This window comes from Thermothielavioides terrestris, chromosome 6 (genome assembly GCF_000226115.1).
Source record: "Thermothielavioides terrestris NRRL 8126 chromosome 6, complete sequence".
Classification (NCBI taxonomy): domain Eukaryota; kingdom Fungi; phylum Ascomycota; class Sordariomycetes; order Sordariales; family Chaetomiaceae; genus Thermothielavioides; species Thermothielavioides terrestris.
In genome coordinates, this window is record NC_016462.1 from 2,542,989 (window position 1) to 2,555,151 (window position 12,163).

At 61.5% G+C, this 12,163-nt stretch overlaps 4 protein-coding genes across 4 annotated transcripts; 1 reads left to right on the forward strand and 3 right to left on the reverse strand.

Moving 5' to 3' along the window:
* Positions 1-4,807: 4,807 nt before the first annotated feature.
* THITE_16965 (uncharacterized protein) lies at positions 4,808-5,245 on the forward strand (the record flags this gene model as incomplete). Its single annotated transcript, XM_003657976.1, has 2 exons — positions 4,808-5,007; positions 5,098-5,245. Coding segments are annotated over 2 exons (348 nt in total), but the record flags the coding sequence as incomplete, so codon positions are not given.
* Positions 5,246-5,850: 605 nt separating this feature from the next.
* On the reverse strand, positions 5,851-6,842 carry THITE_2124420 (uncharacterized protein). The gene has a single exon (XM_003657977.1). The coding sequence runs from the start codon at positions 6,564-6,566 to the stop codon at positions 6,264-6,266; it is 303 nt and encodes a 100-aa protein (XP_003658025.1). The 5' UTR covers positions 6,567-6,842; the 3' UTR covers positions 5,851-6,263.
* An 802-nt stretch (positions 6,843-7,644) lies between these two features.
* On the reverse strand, positions 7,645-8,879 carry THITE_2124421 (uncharacterized protein). Its single transcript, XM_003657978.1, has one exon. The coding sequence runs from the start codon at positions 8,678-8,680 to the stop codon at positions 7,679-7,681; it is 1,002 nt and encodes a 333-aa protein (XP_003658026.1). The 5' UTR covers positions 8,681-8,879; the 3' UTR covers positions 7,645-7,678.
* Positions 8,880-10,298: 1,419 nt separating this feature from the next.
* Positions 10,299-12,098, reverse strand: THITE_2124422 (uncharacterized protein). Its single transcript, XM_003657979.1, has 3 exons — positions 11,773-12,098; positions 11,271-11,708; positions 10,299-11,182 (listed from the first exon to the last, which is right to left on the reverse strand). The coding sequence occupies exons 1-3, from the start codon at positions 11,834-11,836 to the stop codon at positions 10,500-10,502; spliced, it is 1,185 nt and encodes a 394-aa protein (XP_003658027.1). The 5' UTR covers positions 11,837-12,098; the 3' UTR covers positions 10,299-10,499.
* Positions 12,099-12,163: the final 65 nt, after the last annotated feature.

A 12,163-nucleotide genomic window follows, 5' to 3' on the forward strand; every position in this document is an offset into this window, starting at 1 on the left:
CTTCATGCACTGACCGTCCTGCGTTGTCTGCATACCTGGCGCTCTGGGCCTAGGTTGGGCAGCTCGTCCCGGCGGCAGTGTTGCATCGACGAGGGGGATGTTCCTCAGTCGTCTCGGCCGCCCTTGTCCACCGCCTGCTGTCTTGCTGTCAAGTGTCAAAACGTGGCAGGGACAGGGGTTCGAGATGAATGTCGGGCGATAGATGATGTGCATAACTTGCTACCCAAGATCTCTCCTTGTGCCGTTCACCGCCACGTTGGGTTGTTGGACAACTACCGCAGTAACTCAACCTGCACATCTGTGGCGGTCCCGTTTCCAGGCGAGCTGAAAGAGGGAGCTGGAAGAGGGCACGACCGGGTTCTGACTGATCAAGCATCCAGGTTCTGTCGCTACCAAACTGGGGCGACATGATCGTCGGAGTGCACTCGACACACGTGGGTCTGAACCAAATCTCCGATCAAAGATCCGGCAGTGGGACCAGCCGGTATGCGAGACCAACGAAGCCAGACACACCTCCCGCCAAGGAAGCGATCAGAGCTAGCTGCCTACCACAGGAGCATAGCGAAGTTGGCCGGACCCGTTCCCATAGGCTCGAACATGCCCCGCCGCCGAGGTCGAAAACGTCGACTTACATGCAGTTCATCTCACGCGACTTTACTATACAAGGTGTGGTAGCAAACCGTTTGATGCCCCTCCACCAGACTGAACGACCCGCAATCGAAACAAACAGAGCGTTACGCCGTACGGAGCACTCTGCGCACGATCCGCCATTCCGTGGGTAGCGTTCGCTGACGCAAGCAGGCCATTTGATAGGGACTTTATCACCCCGCAGTATTCCGTAGTTATTTCTCTCTGAACCGGCTGTCTTTGTCCTCCTTCCCCATCGGCAGGCGGGGCGGCTGAGCTAGGGCTTCGCCCTCCTCCGGCTTGAGCTTGTAACCACGTTACTCTGCAGCGGCCATGGGCCCGGCAGAAGCTCTCACCGCCGTCATTACGCTGTACTCCGTGCGTCAGAGCACGTAATGTCTACACCACACGCAGCGGCCTGGGCCGGTTTAGCGCGGCCTTTGCCGTCGGGGAGTTCTCCAACGCATGGGTCTAAAGTTTAAACGGGAACGCAATTCATGATCGACTGCGGCACGCTGTCCGCAACTCCCCTGCTCCATGATGCGGGGAAAAGAAACAATGCAGGCCTCTGACCGCCAGTTCGCCGGCGCCGGCGCTGAGAAGCAGACCTGGTCGAGTCTGGGTTTCCAGTTGCATCGCAAAAGTGAACAACTCATTGTTGTCGGTGTTCGAGGCAGCGCTTGACAAAGCCCTGTGTGGATTCATTCAGCAGGCCTCGAGATGTTCCGCCCAAACGCACAGACACCGGCAAGCATACAAACAGAACAGTGTATTCCGTGCTGTATTTACTCCGTACACAGTGGTACACGACGCTCAACTCCGTTGCGGCGCCGTTGGCCAGGAGGTCCACTGCACCAAGATCTCGCCCTCGCTGACTCGTCGATCGACAATGCTGCGTGAGCACGGCGGTGGCCTGGCTCTCCATAGTGCAGCCGATGCTGAGGTGTGATTCACCGCACAACAGCCATGCAAGCAATGCATTCGGCGTCGGTTGGATGGCCCATCCTCGCTGCGACCCCGCTGAGACAGGGATCCTGCGGATTTGGAACGGAAGACTGACGCAGTTCCACGGCCCCATTGTGCGCACAGAGGTTCGAAGATAAAGCAAAAATGGTTTTCCGTCAGCATTATCTCGATGGCGCGCGCGCAGATCGGGCATGGCAGGGCGCTCGGGGCTCTTACGCAGGAGGATCTGAGAGTTCCCCCCAGCAGATCGGACAGGCAGGACGCTCTGGGCTCCTGGGATCTGAGAAATCCGCCCGAGGCGCGAACGAAGGTCGGTGGTGCTGTTCGCCTTCAACCTCGGCTCTTTCTCTCCTGGACGCATTGCTCCGTGGCCGAATGAAGCCTCGTTGCAGCAATGCACACATGATGCGTCAACTCTCGAGAGATCCCATCGCCAAGCAAACAGAGGAGAACAAGGGAGAATCCCAAATCGCATAACGAGTTGTCCCCTTCCACCGTTCGTCCAACCCCCCGCCGACACCTCGAACGTGGCACTGCCCCGGTTGCGAACCAAAGCCGGGGCTTGTTTGCGAGTCGCGTTTCCGAACCCGTGGAGGCCAGTTTCTTTTGCGATTTGCTTACTCAGGCTCCTCATTCGTTCGCGGTTCTGCGGTTGTGGCTTGAGGATACCGTACCTCCCGGCCAGTTCCCCGCCAGTCCGGACCTGGATGATGCTGGGAACAAAGCATAACAGACATGCATTGCCTCGACACCAACGCCTACCAGAGCAGTCGTGCCCCCCGCGCCACCAGTTCTCTCGTGCGGAACCCTCACTATGCGTTCACGCCACGGGAGGTTGGGCGTATCCTTAGGAGCACTTCGTTGTGTACTCGTCGAGAGCCGGAAGGGGGCCACGCCGGTCAAGCCCAACTAAACCAGACGCCGTTGCTGATTTCAACCCGACCACTGCCACAACACTCCCTCCTTTCGCTCTCGCGGATCTTCCTTCAACACGGACTAGAGAGAGCATTTCATGCCATTGCCCAGCCCCGAAGGGCTGAACAGCTTCAGATTGCGCAGTGCTAAGCCCGTATGCTCAACTTCTGTGGCCATCGGCAAGGATCTTAGGCAGCACTTTGTATCCCAACAAGCCACTAGACCGGTCCGGGTCCCGTGTGTTGACATCTGCAACAGCCTACCAGGACTCGGCACCCAGAGATTGCGCAGTACGTAGCAGGGACGGAAAGTGAGGAAAGGCCCAACGGTTGAGGAGAGTCTGTTCTCGGTTCTCTCAGCCCTGGACGTCTGTCTAGCCAGGCACAAAACCCCAAGATCTCAGCTTACATGGCTGTTCTCCCTGTCCCCGGACGAGCACCCGACCCGTTTCTGGTAGCGACCTTCGATCTTACCAAACTGACATTCCCAAACAGCAACTGAAATACCCCTGCCACCTTCTGGGTGGCAATTCCTGGGGGGGTCTACCGGCATGCTACCAGACACTTCAAGCGTTTGGTGGACATGGGGGGGGGGGGCATGCATTGCATTGTGCACCCGGCACCCCTGGCAATGCTGCCGGTCACTGCCCGCATCCTGCTGTGTATGGACCGACTTACCAGGTACCTACGCTCTCAGAGCCTCGGAGACCTTCCAGAGCCCCAGGGCCCCGGTTGCCAGCACGGCATCGTACAGCCACACCGGGTGCCCTCCCGCGAATCTTCTTGTTTCTGTTTCTGCCTCCACCTCTTCGCTAGGCTCGCCCCCTCCCCCCCCTCCCTCACCCCTTCCTTCTACCTTCACAACGGCCTCTCTATCACGAATCGTTGCAGCTTGCAGCCAGCTCTGCACACTCCCGCCCTGGCTTTGCTGTCTGCTTCGTAGCTATCTACCTTTAAAGGACTTGCTCGTCCCTGTTGTGTCTGCTCCTTCCCGTCCCCCGTTCCCCGGACCCTGGCTCTGTCCCCCACACCCGTTCAGCTCGCTGTACCTAGCACTGTCAGCACCGTGCTTCGACCCCCCTTATCCTCCATCAAGCTCCTTCCCTGTTCACTGCAGCCAGCGGCGGTCCGGCGTGAGGAAACTGTGACGGCGACTCAAGCTAGTCACTTACGCCGTACTATGGAGACGAGGCTGTCCATCCCCCTCACCACGCAGCAGCAGCATCCCGCCAACCTGGCCTGACCGAGCGTATCCATCCGCCAGCCAGACCCCGGCGTCTCCTCTCCCTTGGCTGTCTAACTCTTCGGCCGGCTTCGTCCCGTTCATTGGCGGACGACTTGAAGGAAAGAGCCAATCATTATGTTATGGGCCATATTAGGTAGACGACGCGCGCCTTCGTGACAGCTTCTACTCCAGCAGCCCCATCTGAGCGGGAGCTCGCCTTTCTCACTGGACCGGCGCGGGACTCCTTTTTAATCCCTCTGCTCGTACGTGATCTCCAGATCTTCGGGAACGCCCCCTGTCACCGTCTCCGGCTTCCTCCTCGTTCAGCCTTCGAATTCCGCAACTCGAACTCTTTTAGCGGCGCCAACTGGCGAAGAACAGCAGCCTCGGTCCTGCAAACACTACGCGGCCTTGGTTAGCACGTTTGCCTCTGTTGCTTACAGTGGAGGCAGCCTCGACGGGCTATCTGATCCTCAGACAACTACGAACACGTACCACGAGAGAGTAGGGGTTCGTAGGCTCCTGGAAACAATCCGATCTAGGGCCGTGGCCCGATTTCGCAGAAGATCCCTCTACCAGGATAGGGAATATACGGGCCGCGCACTGCACGGGGGAGTCGGGGTGCAAGGTCCCTAGGCAGCTCCGAGACCTGCCGCTGGGATTCGTCGCTGGACAAAGCAGACAAACCCCCGTTGCGAACGACGCTCGGCTCTGACCTGCCCATGCGTCTCTGCCCCTTTAGGCACCGCCCGGAGAGACAGTCGCCATCGTGGATATCGCGTCGCTTCTCAAGAGCTCCGACTCAAATGAGTCCCCCGTTTCCCCTACCCAACAGCCCCCATCCTCCGCGGCCCCAGCAACGACGACCGTGACCGCGACTCCGGGCGCCCCGCCACCGGCTCCATTGTCACCGCGTCCCAGCCTCGCCGGGGCTGGGCCCGGGCCTAGGAGGCAGAGTGTTCCCGCCGTGTCTGGGTCCGGGCAGTCAGCGGCGGCGCGGTCGTCGGGCGGCGGGCGTCCCGGCAGCGGCGGCGGGAAGCGCAGCTTGCCGCCACACACGTCCGAGTCGCCGGCAAAAAGGCAGAGCAAATGGTCGCCCGAGGAGGACGCCCTCATCATCGAGCTCCGGGGCGCTGGCATGAAATGGGACGACATCTCGAAGCGTCTTCCCGGCAGGAGTTCCATCAGCTGCCGGCTTCACTACCAAAATTACCTCGAGAGACGCAGCGATTGGGACGAGGAGCGCAAAGACAGGCTCGCACGGTTGTACGAGAGGTAAGGGGGATATCTTTACCTTTTCTTTTTCCCCTGAGGCGAGAAACTCGTCGCGGATAGTGCTAATCCCGCCCCCCTCCTCCCACACAGATTCAAGCCCGAGATGTGGGCCAAAGTGGCCGAGGAAATGCAAGTCCCCTGGCGGGCCGCCGAGGCCATGCACTGGCAGCTAGGTGAGCTGGATATGGCGAGGCGCGCCGGTGTGGTTCCGTTCACGCTCAGCACGCCCTCGACCGAAGCACCCGGCCCGCAGCCGCGCCTCACCCCGACACGCGGCCACCACACCCACTCCCAATCCCACGGCAGCCTGCCGCGCGAGTACCTCTCCATCCCGCCCTCGCCGCGCTACGCACCGCCGCCGCCGCGGGGGCCCGCGCCGGCCCCGCAGCAACCACAACCACACCCACAACAACACCCGCCGCCGCCGCCGCCACCGCCCAGCATAATCCCACCCATGATCCCCGCCCCGTCCGCCCGCCCCTTCCCCCGCCGCGAGAGCCTGCCCCCGCCGCGCCGACCCCCATCCTCCTCCTCCCCCTCCCCCTCCTTCGCCGGCCCCCTCCTCCTCCCCGACCAGCCCGACTACGGCCCGGGCCCGACCGCCCTGCCACCCCCGCCCACCAACCCGGCGTTGCTCCCGGTTCCTGGCCCCGCCCCGCGCACCGTCCTGCCGCCCCACACCACCGGCGGCGCCGGCGCAGGCGGTGGCGGGGGCGGGGGCGGGCTCCTCCCCAGCCTGGCCGAGCTGACCGCCGCCGCCGGCGGCAGCAGCAGCAGCAGCAGCCCGTACAGCAGCAGCGCCATCCCGGCGTATACCCTCGGCGGGAGCGCTAGCGGTGTTGGCGGTGCTGCGCACGGGCTGTACCACCACACTCGCAGCGCTACTGCTGCTGCTACTGCTGGTGCTGCTGGAGGAGGTAGTGGTGGAGGAGGAGGAGGAGGCAGCGGGCCGACGAGTCCGCGCCCGTCCGCGCCGTACGGCGGCGAGCCCTCTGCTGCTGCGGGACTGCCGCGCGCGGCGGGGGAGGGGTACGGGTCGGGGGTGGCTGGGTGGGCGGGGGAAAGGGGAGGGGGAGGGGGAGGAGAGAGAGGTGAAAGAAGAGCAGGAGGAGGAGGAAGAGAAGGAGGCGGAGGAGGAGGAACGACGCCGCGGCGGGGAAGTCCGCCTGACGAGGCGGGTCGGTGGCGACAGCATCGTGGCGGGCGGGCTTCGTCGCGGGCGCAGGCGCATTGGCGTCCGCGCTCGCCTGCGCGTTCTACGGGGCGTGGGCCGGGGTCGGGGCCGGGGGTGGAAGAGAGTGCTGCTCCTGCTGCTGCTGCTGCTGCTGCTGCTGCTGCTGCAGGTGGTGATGGTGGTGGGTATGCGCTTGGGATGGCGCCGGCGCGGCGGGGGTCGGGGATGAGGCATGGCACATGACATTTTCTTCCTTTTCTCGGGTCTCCTTGCTCTGGCTGTTCTTCGTCCCTGCGTCTATTCTCTTTGGCGGCGCTTCGAGAGAGGGGTGGGGAGAGAGGCGAGCGAAGGAGAGAGGATCGCACGGCGGCCTGGCTTCAGCCATCCATTTTCTACGGTTATTGTTCTCTGAGTTTGTCTACCGGTCGGCGGATATCATCTTTGTGTTTGCAAGACGCCCGCTTGTTTTCTTTTCTTTAGGGGATTGCGTTGGGAGAGTTGGAGTCTGCAAAGCCAAGGATGGACATGTTCTAGAAAGGAGGATTTCACACGCAGTTGTTCCGTGTTCTTGCGATTGTTGTCTGCATTGGCAACTCTTCCTTATTACATTTGCTTCCTTTAACGTATTACTTCCCCTTCCTCCACTCCGCCAGTCGCAGACTACCGCTACGAAGACCTGTACCTTTCTCTGTCCTCCTTTTTCACTCCCCCCCGGCGCTTTTTTCGCTGCTCGTCGCCGTCCGCAGGGAATCTGGCATCGGCAATGCAAGGAGGCAAAGGACAATACGAGTCAATGCGTACGACGACGATGACGATGGCGGCGGCGGCGGTTACTTTCACGCTGGTTTCTTTTACATCTATTCTTTCCCTCTCTACCAACATCGTCTCCTGTCTACTACGTCATGATCTCTCCTTACGTGCACGGTGGTGTGGTACCCACGGATAACCTAGACGGATGAAGAGAAAAAGGAAGGTGATTAGAAAAAAGTCCTATTCTAGGTTGGGGTTGAAGGGAGGGGTGTGGGCAACGGAGACTCAAAAAAAGGGGCGGCGGCCGGGGCGCCAACCGGATTTCAATTGGGCGTTTTGATGGACTGGATTGGGCCGGGGTATGTTGACTAATGGCGGCAGGAGGTAAGGGGACGAGGGCGCTGGGGGGGGGGGGACGATGAACTTCTTTCTTTTCCTTCTGTTTGGTTCAGGGAATGCGAAATGAAGTTCATGTATGGATGGGATCACGATCGCTTCGCTTGCCGAGGCAAGCAGACGTGGGACGGAGGCCAATTGGGCCGACCATGTCAAGTCAGGTTTCAGGTAGAGAGAGGGAGGCCAAATTAGAAGTAGCAGCTGCAGCAAAAGCAAAAAGGAACACATCACAGCAAGTAACGTTAAGTGGCAGCCTAACGAGTGACGTGGGGGAGGTGGAATAAGGGGCTATGTCCCGCAATGCTGGAACCTGTGGTCGGTCCTGAGGGAACGTTGTCTGGATTTCGGGGCTTATGGATGGACGGGCCCATTGGCAGCCACAACCCACCAGTTGTCCTTCTCGTAGCCGCTGGAGACGACGACGCCTCCAGCAGCCAGCACATCCTCTTCCAGCTCTCCTTCGCGGTAGAGGTGGTAGTAGCGCTGGAAGACGGGGTCGGTCTGGCTCGGACCTGCCCCTGGCTCCGCAGACGTAGCAGCTGGTGAAGGCGGTCTGTCACCGCTCTTACTGCCAGGAGTATCGCCGACAGCGCCATGGTCCCGAATTCCTTTTTGCTCTCTCCGCTGCTTCTGCTGGGACTTTAGGACCCATGGCACCAGCAAGTCCTGCTCTCCCCCCTTGTCCCATCCGCGTCGGCTGGTGGCTTGCTCGAGAGCCCACACGTACACCAAGACCCTTCCCCCGTTCCGGCCGGCCTCTCCGGGCTGGACACATCGCAAGAGCTGGCGAATTGCATCTTGCCGCCTTGCCCGCGTTGACATGTGGTGGATGACGGCCACGCAGATGACGAAGTCTGCAGCACGCTCGCGAAAGGGCAGCGAGAGCCCGTCTGCCACGAGGACATCGGTGCCCACCGCTGCGCCACCCACGTCCCCTCCAGTTCCTGCTCCTGCAGCTAATCCCTGTTGGAACTGCAGTTGCTTGCAGCGGCTCCTGGCAAGCGCGATGAGCGAGGGGCTCCTGTCGGAGCCCACCATGAACACGTCTGGGTTCACGCCCAGGTACTTGCCATTGCCACAGCCCACATCGAGCCCTATGGCACCGCGGGGCTGGGCACGCAGGAACGATGCCACGGCCGGCCAGGGCTTGTACCGGGTGGCCGAGAAGTGCGGTGCAATCGCCTCGTAGACCCCGTGAACATGGGTCCGTTCGTAAGCCTCCGCCTCGGCTTCCGCGGTTACTGACGCAGCCCCTGCCCCTGCCTCCTCATCGGCTTTGGCGGTTAGTCTGGCAACGGCGTCAGCCGCGGATGTGGACGGTAGCGCCGAGGGTGTGGTGGACGACGCAGCCATACGCCCGGAGCCCAGGGCTACAGGTTTGGGTCGGGCAGAAACCGACGAGAGATTCTCTGGGCGGGAGCCCAGGTTGGGCGCTCAACGCGCGGACAGGCAGCTTGCCAACCCACGCCCCGCCTGCTGGAAGAGCAGGACTGGTCCTGTGGGTTGTTGAATGATGACTGCTGCTTCCGCCGCTCGTGAAGCCAGGTGGTCGAGACGCACGCACACACACACCGCCGTGCCACACACGCAGAGTCTGCGGAAGAAGGGGAGAGCAAGCCAAGGGGCGTTTTCTTGGCCCTCTCGTTGCGCCGCCCTGGGGACAGTTGTCTTGACCGCCTGTTCTCGAATTAGCACACGTCAAGAGTGAAGGAGGGCGGTCGGCTTTGATGTGGCGGTCGCCGAGGACACGGATTTGGCGAAGGGAGCTCGCTTGTGCATTTACCACGCAAGTACCGAGACAACTCTGTCCAGGCTGTGGGAGAATCTTTTGAACTCTCAGGGCCGCATGCATATGTGGCAGTCCAGTACATGCATGAACAGGGGCGTACGGTGGAGGCGGACGCACTTGCCAACCGCCACAGCAGACCGATCCGCAGCAGCACGGAGCCGAAGTGGATCAGCCGCGGCCGCTCCCGGGTACAGGCACCTTTGCCAGATGCGCTCGGTAGGGGGTAGGGCTGGGACATGGGATGGTGAGGAGGGGGGAGGGAAACGAATGAAGGGGGTGGTGTATGGATGCTGAATTGTACGTTCTTTCCATACAGCACGCCCTACCTCGATGACAAGGGGACGAACTCGTTTTCCCTCGGGCGATACTCGGTCGGGGGCCAAACACACACGGGCCTGGAGTCAAAGTCCAATGTCTGGGCGTGATATGGCGAAGACGCGCTGCGGTTGGGCCTGGACTGAGGGCCGGGGCTGAAGGCCTGGGAGGATCCAGAGATCTGCTGCGATACCCGAGGATGGAGGAAGAATCGCCCGATGTCACACGGCAGAGGCAGCCACTCACCGGTTGAGTGGGGCATCAAACTCCCAGCCCACCACTCACACGCAGCGCAACCACGGTACCTCCCCACTCAAGGAAGGAGTACCTGAGGTATTCAGTACCGCGGGAAGGAGCCGCTTTCCCAACCGCACAAAAAGTGACAAACTCGAACTTCTGGGAACGGCTTGCTTTTCGAATGATCCTTCCGTTTGCTCCTGCAGATGCTCCATCTCCGAAGCCAGTTGAGAGACAGCCACATCACGCAGTGGGAACCAGGAATTCCAAGTCGGCTGTGATGATTGAGACGGAGAGGCCCACTCATTCAGGGGCTCGGGTTCGCAAAAGCAGCAGAGGGTGTCCATTGACTTTTCGTGTTACAACGAGCAGGCAGATACTTCGTGTCTGAGAGCCCGACGTCGAAAGTCCGCATCTAAGGTACCTTAAGGTAACCTAGAAGCCCTGTGGTAGGTGGATGCAGCTGCTGTGGTGTGCTTTGAGGTTGTGCCTGATAGTGCGCTTTGCAACCCTGCAATAACTACCTAGGTACTGTTTATCTGCAGCATCATCTCGTTACGGCCCAGCACATAGCCGAGTCTTCTTTTCCGGTGACGGCTCGGGGTGAATCGAGAGGGACGGCAGCACGAACATCTGGTTGGCCCGATCAACAGCCAAGTTTTGGGCGCCTCAGCCTCGCGGTGCCAGAGCTGAGAGAGAGAGACACGCACGAACACACACACAGCTTCATTTCAGCCCTACGGGCTAGCTAACAAGCCAATCACGACCTCTGGGACACTACGGAATACACGGGACCTCGTAACCGAGAGCAGCCTGCCGCAGAGACAACAATCACCTCTTGCCCGTGTTCAGCGGGCTCTGGGCGTCGTACACGTCGGTCGAGATGACGGCCGGGTACTCGACGCCGCCCTGGCGCAGCGCCTCGTCCATGACCTCCATGATGACGACGCTCTCGCTCCACGGCAGCGTCGCGCTCTCCTTGCGCCCGTCGCGCAGGCAGCGCGCGCACTCGTCGGCCTCCCAGAACATGCCCTGGCCCCAGCCGTCGCGCCCGGCGTCCTTGGGGATCGGGCAGTCGACCACCTCGACCTTGCCGCCGCCGTCCTTCTTGATGACGCGGTACTGCAGCGGGCAGTACGCGGGGCCCATGACCTGGATCTCGCCGCCCGACCCCTGGATGCGGATGGCCGCGCCGCCGCTGTTGTGCCCGTCCACGTCGGTGGCCACCCGGAGCGACGTCAGCGCGATCCCGTGGCTGTTGTGCTTGGGGAACTGCAAGATGATGCTGGTCGTCTCGTCCGCGCCCGTGTGGTACTTGTTGATGGCCGCCACCACCTTGGGCGCCTCCTTCTCCGCCTCGGGCTGCACGTGGTACAGCGTCTGGAAGACCCAGGTCAGGGCGTAGATGCCGAGGTCCAGCAGGGCACCGCCCGCCAGGTCCGGGTTGACCATGCGGTGCGAGTCGGGGAAGTCCACCTTGCCGTCAGCTGCGTCCCTGCCGATGGAGAGGTCGGCTGTTATTGGATTGGATTACAAGGTCAGCATCCATCGGCACAGCAGGGCACTGGAAAGAACGGGGCGGAGAGGAATGAATGAACTCACCAATAGTGCGGTACACCTTGCCGATGGCCCCAGACGCAATCAGATTCCTCACCTGGATGCTGAGGGGGAAGTAGCGCGTCCAAACGGCCTCCATGAAGAAGACGCCCTTGGCACGGGCCGTCTCGACCAGCTTGCGGGCCTGGGCCGCCGTCACGGTCAGTGCCTTCTCGCACAGAACGTGCTTGCCGGCCTCGAGCGCGAGCATGGCGTTCTGGAAATGGTGGCTGTGGGGCGTGGCGACGTAGACAATGTCGACGTCGGGATCGGCCACCAGCTCGTGGTACGAGCCGTAGGCCCGGGCCGAGCTCGGCGCCTTAACCTGCTTGAGGAAGTCGACGGCCCTGTCCTTGGAGCTGGACGAGGCCGCGGCCACGACCTCGTGGCGGACGTCGTGCACCCCGCGGGTGGCCGGGTTGGTGAGGAGGTCCTTGGTGAAGACTGCGGGCATGAGTAAGCAAAGGCTGTCTCAGAAGAAAAGAGGAAAGGGGCCGCGCTCGCTCACCCTCAGCAATCCAACCCGTGGCCATGATACCCCACCTCGCCGTGTACGGAGTCGACGATGCCATGGTAGTTAGCAGTTATGGGTGTGAGTTTCGACGTTGTTTCTGTGACGGCGGAAGAAAAAAAGGAAAACAGCGACAGATGCGGCTTATGTCTTTAAATAAGCTGTCGGCCGTAGGCTCTTAAGACCGAGGGCAGGCGGTCCCTTCCCCTCTTGTTGTCGCTGGGGCTCACGGCGGGGCAACGACGGCGTCGCGGATAAATCGCCGGAAGAGTGTCCGAACGGCGGGACCGAAACCCGAGAGCTCCAACCCTTCTGCGCTAAAGCACCCCGCTACAGCGGGGACGGTGCCAAATAAGGCTGGCCGAGCTCGCAGCGCAGTATCACCCGG

Bases quoted from the DNA above. Each gene is read 5' to 3' on its own strand.
- THITE_2124420 (XM_003657977.1), bottom strand. From the start codon at position 6,566: ATGGCTGAAGCCAGGCCGCCGTGCGATCCTCTCTCCTTCGCTCGCCTC.
- THITE_2124422 (XM_003657979.1), bottom strand. From the start codon at position 11,836: ATGGCATCGTCGACTCCGTACACGGCGAGGTGGGGTATCATGGCCACG. The intron at 11,709-11,772 runs GTGAGCGAGCGC...TCATGCCCGCAG, and splicing joins CACGGGTTGGATTGCTGAGG to TCTTCACCAAGGACCTCCTC. The intron at 11,183-11,270 runs GTGAGTTCATTC...ATCCAATAACAG, and splicing joins CAAGGTGTACCGCACTATTG to CCGACCTCTCCATCGGCAGG.
- THITE_2124421 (XM_003657978.1), bottom strand. From the start codon at position 8,680: ATGGCTGCGTCGTCCACCACACCCTCGGCGCTACCGTCCACATCCGCG.